At 36.0% G+C, this 15,197-nt stretch overlaps 1 protein-coding gene across 1 annotated transcript in view; it reads right to left on the reverse strand.

Annotated features, from left to right (window-relative positions):
- Window positions 1–15,197, reverse strand: part of LOC124513824 (fibrous sheath-interacting protein 2-like) — an 82,223-nt gene that overhangs the window by 27,214 nt on the left and 39,812 nt on the right. Inside the window, 8 exon segments of the mRNA XM_047081816.1 lie at window positions 3–3,854; window positions 3,857–4,466; window positions 4,706–4,995; window positions 6,141–6,282; window positions 6,285–7,975; window positions 7,978–10,399; window positions 10,401–13,661; window positions 13,663–14,976. Of these exon segments, the coding sequence (XP_046937772.1) occupies window positions 3–3,854; window positions 3,857–4,466; window positions 4,706–4,995; window positions 6,141–6,282; window positions 6,285–7,975; window positions 7,978–10,399; window positions 10,401–13,661; window positions 13,663–14,976 (13,582 nt within the window).

Here is a 15,197-nt window from a genome sequence, read left to right on the forward strand (position 1 = left end):
CCCAAAACTAACAGCATCACTTTGTATAGCTCTATAAATATGAGTCAGAGATTTATAATCATCTAATATTTTTTTGTAAATTAGGCTGACAGTTTTTTTAACCATTTCTTTATATCCTTCTGAAAAATACAGTTTTGCATCCAAGTGATCTGCAACTAAAATTTCTGACATGGTAAATTCCAGCACAATTGATTTTACTAATGTTGTAACAATGTTAGTTATGTTGGCTTTTGCTTTACATGGGTTCTCAGCAGCCAAGACATTATGTGAAAATACATAGAGGATTCTGCATAAAAGCTCAGAAATTACATCCTCTAAAAAGACAGCTGAATTCACAATAAACAATAAATCTCTTTGTTCAGGATCTGTTGCTCTCTGTTGATAAGTTTGACCCACTGTACCTGAAGGAAAAGTTTTATCTCCAGATAAAAATGACTCAAAATGATTGTTAAATATTTCTTTTATTATATAACTTGCTATTTTTGTAATAGGTATATTATTCATGCCTTTTTTATCTTTTGTAAGAGCTTGGTATAGACTTCAATGAGAAATATCAGTGTAAATGGCCTCAACCATAGCCTGGATGTCTTTCTTTGAAGTCACATTTTGTTTTTCATTTCCATGTTTAATAATGCATATTGCATGTTTAGAAATTATTGACATAGTTTCACCAATCAGCCTCACAAATGCATTGCTGAAGTCTGACTGCAAAAAATCCGGGTCTTCTGCACTGCAGTTCAATGGACTTATCTGAGATAAAACCTGAGTGACTATTTTTTCCAAATGTGTATGTGATAATACAGTGGTATATGTTGTATAGGTCTGTCTTCGGGGTCTTGATTTACTAATAGCATAATGAACTCTCTTTATCAACACATCAGCATTGAGTCTTGAATATGATTTAAAAGGCAGCTTTGCTATAAAATCTGGATGAATTTGGAAATCAAAAACTTCAGCCAGTATAATTTTAGTTACCTTTTCAGACAATGTTTTTGTATCCTCAAGAAAGCCTTTATCAGGTCCCAGTTCATATTCTTGTAAAACTTTGCTATACGCTGTGTCAATAACTTTGATCAGTATGTCTCTGTGTACTGGTGGCAAACACAGTTGTTCCTTTGCATTTTCTAGGATGCTAACTTGAGCTTTTGAGAATTCTTCTGTTATCAAATATATGAGTTTTTCAGCTGTTGCCAACAGTTCTTTTCCTGAATCTCTTGAGTTTGTTTGCACAATACCTAACACCCTGTGGAATATTTTGCTTAAAACCCCAGTGATTACATCTTCCAAAAAGGCTGAGGAGTAAACACCAACAAAAACATGCTGCTTTCTCATATCATCAAAATATGTATATGATGGAGGAAGTAATGACTTTTCATACACAAATGGATGGAGATGCTGCTGACAGATATTTTTAATGATAAAACCTGCTAATCTGTCAATAAGAACATTGTTACTGTTTGTGATATCATGCTCAACTGCTTCTTTAGACCCATAATTTTGCAAGATATTTCTTAATACAGAATCAGCAAGATGCTGAGCATCATCCTCTGAATAAGTAGATTCGGTTTCTTCATCTTTTGAAAATCGAATTTCATGTTGGGAAATTTTCATCTTAATATCACTGATTAGCTTTGAAGAGATTTCACTGCAATTAATTCCTAATCTACCTTTTGGAGTTTCACTGCATGGAAACATGTTAGATGTAGAAGGAAAGATTCTAGATAAGAGTACTCTAATTATGGCTTCTAAAAATGTGTATGGCAGCAAGGTGTTAGATGGAGATAGATGCTGGCTTGACTTGGTAGTTTCACTGCTGTCACTAAAGATGTTCTGAATAATGTTCTCTGCTGTTAAAGTAGCATAGGAGGAAGCTGACAAATCCCCAGAAAACAGTGGGTGAAAAAGATAATCAGAAATAGCATCCACAATTAAATTGGTAACATTTTCTGCAAAAATATCACTGCTTTTGAGTTCTTCATTGTCAACCTCAGGGGCTAGCCCATGCTGTTTCAGAACATCCTCATAAACTGAATTGATGAGTTTATCCACAGTGTCTATATCTACAGTGGGGAAAGACTGTTTTTGGTCATCACGAAGAATGCAGATTTTAGCTTGGTTAAAATGGTTATTTATTGAGTTTACTACTTTTTGGGTCATTTTATCCAGTTCATATTCAGTGTTATATTTTGGATTAAAGACCTTTGATAATAGTCCGGCAACAATATCTTCTACAAATGCATTAGGATAAAAGTCCATACCTAGTGATGATGGCTTCAGAGGTCTATGTGACTCTGTGACCTCACTGAGAACCCCTTTAACCATATTTGATATTTCATCCAATGGAGTCATTGAACAAGGTAAGCTCTCTCTACACAAAAAGGGTTGAAGATGATTGTCAATAATCTCTTGAATAATGAGACTGGCCATTCGGTCAAGCATAACTGGGCTTTGGCTTACTATACTTTTCTGTATTGACACAAGAGAGTCAGATATTTGTAAAACATTATTATAAACAGATTCCACCATATTTTGAAGATTTTTTTCTGTATATAGATGTTGACAATCATATTTAGTGAGCCAAATCTTATGCTTTGAAATGGCTAACAAAACCTTATTTATTATACAGGTGGGCATCTCATTAAAATCTGAAGTCATTAAATACTTCTTTCCAAAGCAAGAAGCCTTGCAGGGTGGAGAAATGAGCTGAAATAATAGCTTTCTGATGACATCTTCTAAAAATGAGTGTGATAATATGGTAGTATAGCCCGCTGAATGTTGACCTTGGTAATTAAGTTCTCTCAGGTTGTTTTGAAGTTTCTGCAACATATTTTCAGCTTTAAGAGGGTAATATGAATTAAGCATGATCTTTCCTACAAAGCACAATGGGAGCTGGTAGTCTACACTCTTTTTCAATATGCCATTAGTTATCTGTTCTGCTATTGAGGTGGTAGCATGTGTCAGATGATGGCCACTGGTAACTTGTAATGCATATTCCCATGAAACATCATTATTAACTGAGTCAACAATCTTTCTAACAGTTTCTTTATTGATTGATGGAAAACATATCCTTTCTTCAACATCCCGTAAAACAGTGATTCGAGCATTGTTAAATTCATTCACTACAGAGTTGACATCTAATATATTTATCTCATTGAGCTGAGCTTCAGTGATGTTTACATTTTTGCCCTGCAATGAGGTAGAGAGATTAAGGAAAATGTCTGCAATTATTTCCTCCAGAAATGTGGCAGAGTAAACTCCTGTGTACATGCATTCTGGATGTTTCATGTTAAGAATGGCTGTTGCATTCAATTCTTTTTTACCTGGTCTTTGAAGAGGAGGCAGAGGAGGGAATTTTCCTGAAAATTGCTTACAAAATTGGACTTGTGTTTTGGAATGTATCACCCTGGGATTATTCAGTGGTTCTGTCAAAGGCTTGCTGTCATAACTCATGAATCTTACAGAGTGTTTACCCAGTCTTGATTCTTTTAATTCTGGCGTTTTTCCTTTGGGGAAGCTAGGGAGTCTTTCTCTAGTACTATACGTTAAATTCTTGCTTGTAAAAAGTGGACTTCTGGGAGGTTGATGTATACCACATGACAGTTTTTCTATTAAGGATTTTACCAAGGTATGGGAAGTAATACTAAGCATAGATTCTTGATTTATTTCTGCCAGATCTTCCAAAAGGTCTGACATGTCATATTCTTCAAATGGTGAACCAGAGTCCATAGTTTCCCTGAAATAATCCTCTACATTTTGTAGTATGTTGAACAGTTGACCTTCTACTGAAATTTCATCAGAAGGAGGGCTATCTGTAAGGAAGTTGTTGGCTGTACATTCTTCCAAAAGTATTCTATTTTCTCACATACAACATTCAGAAGAAAAGCTGATTTGGGGGAGAGTCCTGGGTTATTTCTAGGCATTCTAAGGCTTTGCTGGTTATTTGAAGATAGGAACATTTTTCTTGGTATTTTATTGGAATTCATGTCCCAATTTGGGCATTCATCTGGCAAAAACAAATTGAAAACAATATTGAAAATTTTATTGACTACCTCCTTGGATTCATGAGTTTTTAGGCTACCAGCCAGAGTGCCTAACTTACATGCCAGCGAGTTTAGTTTATTTTTCTGTACTAGCTGATTAATTTGTTGAGTAGGAGCTGACTCCCAACCTCTGGGGCATGTCTGTCTTTTCATAGTTTTGGTTTTGTTGCAAATAGGCAAACTATGGCTTTTAAGCATGGAGAGTGGCTTGTTTCTTCCTCTGCTGCCATGCTGATGCTTTATTCCTATTTCTTTGGACAGAACATGGATCACTCCTATTAAGAGATCCTGAAAGAGATCACCAAAGTCAGCCGCAGCTACTCTTGGGCAGTAAATATATTTTGTTTTCACAGAAACCACTTGTTGTGTAATGTCTTCCTTTAAAATGTCACTATTAATAAGGATTTGAATAATGATTTCAGAAATGTTTTTTTTTTTAATTTTTTTTTCAACGTTTATTTATTTTTGGGACAGAGAGAGACAGAGCATGAACAGGGGAGGGGCAGAGAGAGAGGGAGACACAGAATCGGAAACAGGCTCCAGGCTCCGAGCCATCAGCCCAGAGCCTGACGCGGGGCTCGAACTCACAGACCGCGAGATCGTGACCTGGCTGAAGTCGGACGCTTAACCGACTGCGCCACCCAGGCACCCCTGATTTCAGAAATGTTTAAAGCAAGTCCTCTGACAGAAATTGACCAACTTGCAAACACTTGTGAATGAACTAGAATAACCTTGCTAAATGCTGCATCTTGGTTTTCCAGTGATTTCTGCTTTGTTTCACCATCTTCAGTACAGTCATAAATGCTTGAAATTATATAGGAAATAACCAGTTCAGTGAGATGTTCACGAAATTGATAAAGTGAAGAATCATATTTAATGTCTTTTAGAGGCTGCTTTGATTCATATTTTTTCCTTAACGGTGTGGAAACAATAGATACTTTTTCATCAAGAGGACCTTAAAATAGAAAACATTACTATTTTTAACATGCATTAAGGGAAAATGTTGAGCATTCAAAATACTAACAATATTTTATACACGAATTTTACCTTGGGGGTACCTCACTCAAGAAATAGAAAAACCTAGTCAAGGAAGGAACTGAGTTTTATTCAAATCTCTATTTCCCACATGTGGGACTTTACTTCCACCAGGAAGTTAAGAAAATGGCCAGAATTCAGATCTGTAAGTGTTTGTTTCTTTCTTGTATAAACATATTTGTAGCTTTTGGAAATCTTGGGGCAGAGAAATGATTTTCAACTTTAGGTGCAATGCCCTAGAGTGATTCCAGTGATAACTAGAGACCTCATATTATTCTTGAAAACATTTTCAGCTCTTTAGCTAATTATCCAGTTTGGGACTCTATAGTATACAGTAAATTGAACTGAATGAAACTGCTGATATTTGACAGTTTTTGACACACAAAAATGGCTATTTTATACGGTTCAACCCAAAAATATGCATGTAAGCATTCATAAAAAGGGAGTGCATATATCCTATTTGTAAGCATGGGTTTAGAGTATTGTACTTAAAAAAGAGCTTAAGTCAAAACAGTGGCACATGAACAGAACAAGTTTGATGCCACTGTTCTTGTAAACTCTATCATCAATAATTGCAAAGACTAACTGTATATATCAAAAATAAGTTGGATCATTACAGTCTATGTATGGAAAGTCTGACTATAATTTAAGAAATCATTCTTTTAAAAAAACATATAAAAAGAAAAACCCTCTTTGAACTTATGTTTGGGAATTTGCCTTTAGAGCAACTGTATATCCCAAGAAAGACAACTGGTTTCATCGTGTCCTAGTGACACGTCATGCCCAACAAAATATATCACTTTAAATTATGCCCATTTAGTTTCATCTGTTGATAGTGAAAACTGCACAACACTCCTCCAAATAAAAATTATGTAAATGTATCAACATTTTTTTTCCTTTTAGCATACTGACCAGTTGAAAAACACACAATCAGCCACCCCAAATCCAAGATTACTTTCAGAGAAGCAATGGATGCAGCTTCTTGGATGTGAGAAGTGAAACAAAACTCATGGATTTTTTTTTTCTAAAATGATGCCAATTCTTTATAAGTCATTCCTCACTCACCTCTGGCTTCAAAGTTCTTGAAATGTGTGGCCACAGCTGTAGTAACATATCTTGCTACTAAATGGATTTCCTGTGGTCCCAGTTCTTGATCTGCAAAAGCAATGACTTCAGCCTCTTCAAGAGGTGCTATTTTTCTAATATTTGGTACTTATCTTTCCACTTTTCCAGTAAAGTGAAATTGTCTACACTTGCTATAAGGCTTCTGTTTTCTTCTTTGGTTTTAGAGCTGATTCTTTTTTCCCATATTTTAAGCAAGCTTTTATTATCCTTTTGTTCTTCAGACATTAGAGACAAAGGCTTTTCCTTTGATACAAAAAATGGCTTCATTGTTTCTATACTTTCATTAGTTTGTGGGGTTTGACTTGAGAGGCCATAACTCAACAGCATCGTATTGACAATATTTTCTTCAGCTACACATATTTTGGGTGGAGAAATGGTTGTCTGTTTTTGGTTTAGCTTAACAACTGGTTTTGGGAACTCACAGTGATGAACTCTTTGATTTTCACCTTCTTCCATTTCTATGAAGGATGTGGAGTGCTCTGGTGCTGCTTGCACAGAGTCACCAGATTTATGAGATGGTTTTTGTAAGATGCTGCCTTCTGGGAGAGAGCTGTTTCCTTTCGTGGCTTGATCAAAATGGCTGAGGCCTTGGCCTTCACTTCTAGAATATAATGGTTTAAGTTCTGATTCAAGCCCTTTCAATGGCTTTCTGGATTTAGGTATATCACCTGCAGAGTATCTGACATATGAAGATAGATTTGAGGAAATCTTATCCTTTACTTTTCTATCTTCCTCTGAATAAAAATACAAGCCAGGGATTTGTGGAAGATCATCCCCACAGCTAACTCCCTTTGACTTTGAAGTGAACAGTCCCATCCCAGTTACAAACCTGTGCCAATTGGCAGTGTTGGCATTTTCAGCTAATTGGAGCAGATTTTCCTTTGGATGGCTTTTTATCATAGATTCATAGAAATGAGTACACTGGTCCATCAGTGTGCTGATGATCTGACTTGAAGATGGTTCCATTTGGCATTTTTCTTTGTCTAGCTTGTTCTTAATTATACCAAGCATGTTATTGACAGTATTAGCAGTATAAGTAAGCAGTTCTGAATGGAATGAGTGAAGCTGTCGAAGGGTCGTCTTCATGTTCTCCTGGGAGATCATAGTACTTGATTTAGATTCATCAGGAAACATATTCAGTTGTTGTAACTTGGGCAATATCGTTTTCATTAATGGCTTCTGTTGGACAGCAAAAAAGTTTTCAATAGGTATTTTCACAATTTCAGAAAAAGCATATGTAGAGATATGTTTAAACTGTAGGTCTGCAAATGATTCTAAGGTGTTCAGAACCCCTTCCATGATCTCTTGAGCAATTTGGTGGCTAGAACCCCCAAATACTTTGTCTTTCAACTTTGTGTTATATGTTGGTACACTGTTGAGGATGTTTGTTGTTAAGGAGCCACCTTGATTTCTAGTAGTAGTTTCTTTTTTGCTTTCTAGCATTTCTTCACCATCTGTTATGAACATCTGAGTCATGAAGTACACCTCTAATTTTTCAAATAGCTTTTTAACAATTTCCTGACCAAATATGTTAATTTGTACTTGGGAACCCACAGTTCTAAAGGCAGCTCTTTTAAAGTTGTACCTGCTTTCACAAGCATCAAGAAGTGACAAATTTAAAAGTGAAACAGATTGTTCTAATTCTTTTGTTTTCATTGAAATTTCATTCAAAACAGTCTCAGCTATCATCAATAGCTTATATTTTTCATTTTCTATGTCATTTGATTCTGTTTGCCATTTATCAAGCATTTGTTTAAAAATATCTTCTTTAGGAAGACTTTCTCTAGCTGCGAAGAAACATTCTCCAAAGACAAATGGGCTTCTGGATTTGCAAGAGAGATTGCCCTAAAATTCGTCTGTGAAAGTTTGAGATCATGCGAGTATGAGCCTTTTGTTTGGTTGGCCAAATTGTTGTTCTTTGTAGCATATAATCCTTGCAAAACTGCATTAACTATTTTGCTTGCTGTCAAGATTTGATCATAAGTTAAAGTGTTTATATTTACCATTAGCCTATTTTGCCTCATCTTTTGAAATTCACTTACAATTGTTTCCAGAATATTGCTTACTATATCCTTGGCATACATTTTTAGTTCTGCAGTGGGGAGTTTTTTTCTCACTAAGGAGTTTTTAGCATCCCCTGTTGATAGCAGGTATGGCAGACCAATGCCAGTATTGGACTGACTGCCTCTTAAAGTCTTCTCTCTAGGACTTAACTTGGTCTTGTTTTTGGCTTTAGCACCACTAGGTTCTAGGTGTGGTTTTGTTCCAAGTTTAGGCAAAGAGAGAACTTTTGATTTTGCTTTAAAGTGTGTTTTAAAACTCGCATTAGGGCTGCCTTTGGAACTAGCTTTAGAACTGCATGGCCTCAGAGATTGCATTTCATCAGATTGATCTTTAGGGGACAAATTCTCTTCTAGGTTTTGTAAAACAAAATTTGTGATCTTTTTGAGAACTTTTTGGGCCAATTCTTCACCCACTTGCAATGGAGAAGTTTGCAGTAAGGTGTTTTCCAAAGAAGTCATGCTTCTAATGCCTGTAGAAGGGCAAACTTGCAGTATCACATGTTCGGGGGGAACACTTCTTTCTGCTTGTTTCAAGTCTTGAAAGTATGATGGATTCACCAGTAATTCATCACTGCCAGATGCTTCCAGTTCTCCTCTGACCTTATTGTTTTCATATAAGGATGTCATAACTATTGAGAACATTTTTCCAAAAACACTTCCTACTATGTCATTTGCAACACTGCTTATATATGGCTGCATGGGTTTTTTGTGTGCTGCTATTGATGTTTTAATTTTAGAATCAGATGTAAAGTGGGGGAGTTCATTACATGGAGGGCAATGGCCTATGTCTTCCATTACCCTCTGATATACCTTCTTTAAAATTTCATTAATTGCATTTAACAAAGCATATTTTTCCTGTCTAGATTCTCCATTTTTAAATATCTATTCCAAAACCCTTCTCAGGTTTTCTGCTTCTGATAGAGTTTGGTTTTGATGTGGGTATTTTGAAAAAAGAGATAGTTCAGTGTTGTCTTCCATCTTTCTTTGACCAGGCAATATTTCATTTTGTACAGCTAGTTGTGGAAATAGATTAGGGTTCTGCTGTGAGTAAAGCCTATTTGCCTTTAAAGATATTTTATCATGTAAACTATTGAAGATGTTGTTGACAGTTTCACTCACAATTATGTTTTCTTGGAATGAGGTATTGTTTGGATATGAATACATCTTTTGGATTTCTAAATCTATGTCATTTTTTATAAGCATCAAAATGGTACTTGCAATTATGTCAGCATATTCCCTAAGACTACCTTGTGATATATGAATTGAAGGTCTATGTTTTTCCCTATATTTAGCAAATGTGTAATCTGTGACATCTTGACCAAGAATGGTTCTGGCTGTTGAGATTTTTGGGATACTCACATCTGATGGCATTTGGTTTGCTTCAAGAAATAGACTGTCGTTTTGTTTATAATTTGTAAGTTCTGGGAAAACATATGGTTTTTCTCTAGTCTGACTATCAAGAGTAAGTAGAAAATCTATTCTTTCTGTGGCAAAAGATTTTAATCTATTCAAAATGGTTTTAGTAATGAAGTGAGCATTTTCTTCACATGGGTCAGAAGCATGTTTCTTGGCATCTTGTTTTTTAAGTACAGTTGTCTGATTATCATCAGAGTAGACTGATTTCAGCTGTACATCTCTTCCCTTTCTTGCAAATGGATGTATCTCCCTTTTCCCTTCATTCACTGGGTCCATAACAGGAGATTGTTGATGCTCTGATTTGGGACATACACCAGAAAACATCAGGGGCAATTTTGGAGAAATAGAATCCTTTGCATTTACAGCAAGCATGATAGCAGAAGTGAGACTTTGAAGAACAATATTCACCATATCACTGGAAATCATAGCGACACAAGACTTAGGAACTAAAAGCATTGGAACAGCCTTATTTGCACACTTGGCGTTTGTTTCAGAGTTTGCTTCTAAATGTTTCCCACTTGTATTACATTTATTAAGAGTGGATTCAGCAAGTAGGACATTATTCTCATCTAGTGTTTTCTCGCAAATGTCACTTAAGATACCCTCAATGGTATCTAGTATTTGAAGTTGAAGTTTTTTTCGATAATCGCTTTTATTGAACAGCCTTTCAACAATATCTTCTGGCCAACTTAGATCAATCTCTCTGTCAAATGTGTTTTTTTTCATATTTACCTTTAGTAGACATAATACTTAACACTGTGTTGACAGTCTGACTTGGGTTCCTGTCAGAAACCACAATATTATGAGCTAAGAATGGATTTTCCATTTCTTTATCTAACTTCTGTTTGATTCCTTGTAAAATTAGTCTAGCCACTTCTGTTGCATATCTATTTAATTTACAGGCAGTCGGGTGACATATTGAGGTGGTCTCTCCAGACTTGTTATGATCCACTGAGCAACAGGAACATTGATCATCAGAATATGAATCTTTGGTTGATAGCCATGGTTGGCTTAAAGCAGTCTCATCGTGCTGTAGAGGCAAAGCTATTGGAACTGTGAGATTGATATGAGGACAAAAGAGAGCTTTTACTTTGGAAGTAGCAAACATTTCTAGATTTGTTAATACTGACTGTATGATATCTTCAACTACATTCATTTTGGTTATTTTACCACTACTGAGTGTGGACTGAAATGTACCTGGATTTCTGTCCAGTGTGGTAGAATGAACAGAGGGCTTTTCCCCACTGTAATGTTCAGGAAAAGAGATATTTGCCAAGCAGGTGATAGTGTTATATCTATTTTCATTTGCATTTCTATCTGTCATGGCTGCAGAATAAAGTTTTTAAAGTATGGTTCTAACAATATTACCTACAACAACAGTTACATCTGCTTCAGACACTAAAAGATCCATTCTTTTATCCACAGACTGAATTGATTTTTGAGCAAATGGCTTATGGCCAGCATGAGGAATGTCCCATAAATGAGACTGGGAGAGAGTAAGCATATTTAATTGATCAATTAAGTGATTCTGAAAAATTTCATTCAAAATATTTCTTATAATGGGCACAACTGGGGACTTTCCTGGCTCTTTGAGTTCTACTTCAATTTTTTTAAATGTTCTTTCTAGGTACCATTGCTTAAGAGATTCTGATTTAGTTTCTTCTGATGGTCTTTCCTCTCCAGGACTTTCTTTCTCTATATCTGCAAGATCTTCTAGATAAGATTCTGGGTCAGCTCCTCCAGGAAGAAAATTTCCATAGGTTGGCCTGTATCTGTAATTTTCAATGCCTTGCTCTTCTGGTTCAGTTTCATTAAACTTATGTGGATGCCCTGCATCTAAAATTAAATTGACTAGATTCTTAAGCATTTCTTTCTCCTGTAGTGGCTTGGTCATACCTGTTTCAAAATTTGGCAAGCTCACATTTAATTCTGTTTGCATAGCCTTCAAAATAGTACTTGATACTTTCTTTGCATGCACATATAAAGCAGACTGCAATTGTCTTTCATGTGTGTTTGTACAAATGTTGATACTTTCACTTTCCCAGTACCTCTTGTTGCTCTTTTTATTTCCACTGATTGTAGTGCCCAGAATTTCTAAATTTCTATTGGCAAACCCTTTCAATAAAGCAAAAACCATTTCAAAGATCTCTGAAGCCATGACTTCCAGTTTATCTTGATGCTTTACTTTTGTGGTCTGTGTTTTGTGGGCAGTTGTATTTTCCTTGTTGTTAGTCACCTCTTTGCTACCTGGCTGGATCATACTGGACACCATGCTGGAGATTATGTCAGAGCATCCGCTCATTTCCTCAATAAGCAAAGAAAATGATAGGCTGTCAGTATCAATATACTCTGAGATAGCTTTAAATTCTGAATTTGTGAAACTGTGATCCATTTCAACACTACATAATTTTCTAATGATATCTTCTAGAATTGTATGAGAAATGAGCTGAATATTAGACTGCAGTACAGTGGTTGTCCTCAAATTCTCATTGATCCACTCTCTATTTTGTTCATCAGATGGGGGAGAACATGGATGGTCTCCTATGAGCTCATGTAACATGTCATATAAGGTATCCCCGATTCTATCTAACACTTGCAATCTGGTACATTTGTCAACTTCCTCTTGCATACAAGGACAATGACATTGTTGATCAATGTCAGCAGTTTCATGTGAGATTTTAGACCTTAGCTTATCTGAAGGGAGCATAACATTGCTTTTACCTGTATTTCCACTTAACAACTCACAAATACAAGTTGCTAATGAATTTATCATAATGTCAGTATTTAGCCTTGTGACAACAGAGTCTAATTTCTTTTCATAGTCAGCAAAAACTCCTGTATCTATAAAGTCCTTGGGAGAGCCACTCTTCCCAAGATTTAGATTTTTCTTATTATATTTCAGTTCTTTCTGTATTACATCCAAAACAATTTTTACCACTTTAGTTGTGTAAGTACCAAGGTGAGATTGAAATGGTTTCCTGTCAGGTGCAGGCTTTGAATGATCAGCATGGTTTTCTAGTTTAAAGCAGTTTTGCAATTTTGGACACATAAATGATTTTAGCTTCTTAAAAACTGTATAGATGATCTTATCACTAATGTGAACTATAGGTTCAGGTGTTGATTCACTTTCTTCAGGTTCTAACCAGGGATCTCTTGTAGGGTCTATGCCAAGTAAAGATAAAAATTTCATCTTCCTTTTACTCTCAAACCATATTTCTAATGGCTCTTTATTTGGTATGTCAGCATTATCTAGAGAATTTTCATGCACTGATGAGTAATGACTGATAATGTGACTACAAGCTATGTAAAGTATTTTTAATACAGCATCTACAATTTCTTGAGATACTCTTTGGATTTCTGACACAGAGAACATCTGGTTCATCCAGTCTTGAAAGGACCGATCTTGTGGGCTTCCTGAGGTAAGAAGTGAAGCTTCCTTATCATTTTTATAATCTAGGTGACCAGAGGGCCCAGAAGATATGTCTTTGAGCATCTCTGCTAAAATACTTGTAATTATATTTTCTGAGGCTTTTTGTGTTTGATGCTTTACATGTTGGCCGAGAAGCAAAAGGTCATTATTCAAACATGGATTATCATTAAAAATGTCCCTATTATCAAAAACTGGAAGGTCAGTCTTTAATCCCCAGTTGGGAAATGCTACTTTGCCTTGAGAAGCAGACTTTGTAGGTAAGTTCATATTTCTTTTGTACTTTAAATCAGGATTTTCCCTTGTTAACCAGTGATCAGGAAGCTGTTCTTGTAATTTTGCTTTTTCACCTTTGATAGATGAAATCAGCACATTTTCCACAATCTTATCTATTTCTTTATCTTCATCTTCAGAATAAAGAACCATGCCAAGAACATTAATAGGTGGAAACAGGCATCCATATCTAGGATCATTAGTTACTCTAGTGCTGGTGAGTCTGTGCTCTTCTTCAGTACCAGAAGGACTACTTAGGTTGGGGTGTCTTCTCTTTTGGAAAACTGTTTTTTGGTGGTTTCTGATGTAGCTGAGCCAAGATATCATCAAGTAGCTGAAGGATGATCATTGTTTCTTTAGTTGCAATGAGCCTTTCATTATTAAGTCCAATTTGTATATAATTTAATATAGTACTGATTGCTTCCTGTATATAACCAACCAGAGAGGACTGGGAAAAAATATTTGACACTATATTTTGTATTTCTTCTTGGCCAATCAAATTGGCTGCATCAGGTTCAGCACTGGATTTCCTTTTACTGGCTCTTTGAAGGGACACATATATTGGATCTTCCCTGTGTTGTTGATAAGCCAATTCAGTTGTGATTTCAAGATGAGCAAGTTCATTTTGCTTAGAAGATGCAAGAGCCCTCAGCTTTTCTAAAATCACATGAACCATATCCTCTGCAATATCACTCATGTTCTCCATAGTATAAGGCAGTGAAGCTTTTGAAGTTTTTTCTTCTGGAGAAATGAAATGTTCTCCACTGGTTGGTAAGTCTGATTTAAAGTGAACTGACAAATTTTCTTGTGCAAATACTTCAATACATTTTTTCTCAACTGCAGACTGTAAATTCTCAAGCACGCTTTCCATAATTTCAGCAGCTGCTGAGGAGATATTGGCATTGGAGAGTAAGTCTCCTTTGTCAGTGTCAGTTTGGTCAACCAGAGCTTTGGCTGTAACAGAAGAAAGAATGGGGATGGTTTGGGTTAATTCAGACACCATTTCATGAAATGTATTTTCTAAAATCAGCTCAGTTTCCTCTTTTAGATGATATTTAAAGTTATCAAAAACATTCTTTAACTCCTGCATCTCCTATACAACTCTTGCTTTTTCATCAGTAGACAGTGGGTGTTCTGAGCCATCTTTAGATTCCTTTGTGCCTGTTTCAATCAGTGCAGAAAGGTGACTATCATATTTGCAGGTCTTAATCTTGGGGGATTCAGTGGTCTCATTATTTTTAGGTCCAGAGGTTTTACGTTGTCTTTTCCTGTGATGAGTTTTTCCCATAACTGTTCTTTCTTTGTGGGCAGAAGATGGTCTTACAGGTGCTGCTGGTTGCTGTAGTGACCTGTCAGCTGTGTCTGTACAGACCTCTGCCTGAAATGCCTTACTTAGTTCATATAGAAGCATTTCACTGCATGTGCTACAGCAACTTGCACTATTTGAAGAGAAGGTAGAGTCATCAGACGATGGGTATGTAGTATTTTGCAACCTTTCTTCATATTTTGTGATGGCTGGGTATAATATACTGGTCACTGCAGCCACAACCCAGGTCATTATATTATGAATTATATTGTTCAGTTCTTCTGAAGTTACCTGGAAAGGAGGTAAGCAGGACACAAGGGAAATCATATATGAATTTCTTTTAGGGACAGGTGCTACCTTTAATTCCTTGTATCAAAGAATGCATAGCTAGAATCCAGCAATGGTGTATAGGATGAACACGGCAAAACATCTATTTAGAATATCTAATTTCAAGTTGGTTTATTCTCTGTGGCTGCGATCTATTCTTTGAATAAGATTCCCTTTGATTCAAA

Source organism: Lynx rufus, unplaced genomic scaffold (assembly GCF_022079265.1).
Source record: "Lynx rufus isolate CCGP_SWC_20201006 ecotype Redwood Valley unplaced genomic scaffold, mLynRuf1.p SCAF_19, whole genome shotgun sequence".
NCBI lineage: Eukaryota > Metazoa > Chordata > Mammalia > Carnivora > Felidae > Lynx > Lynx rufus.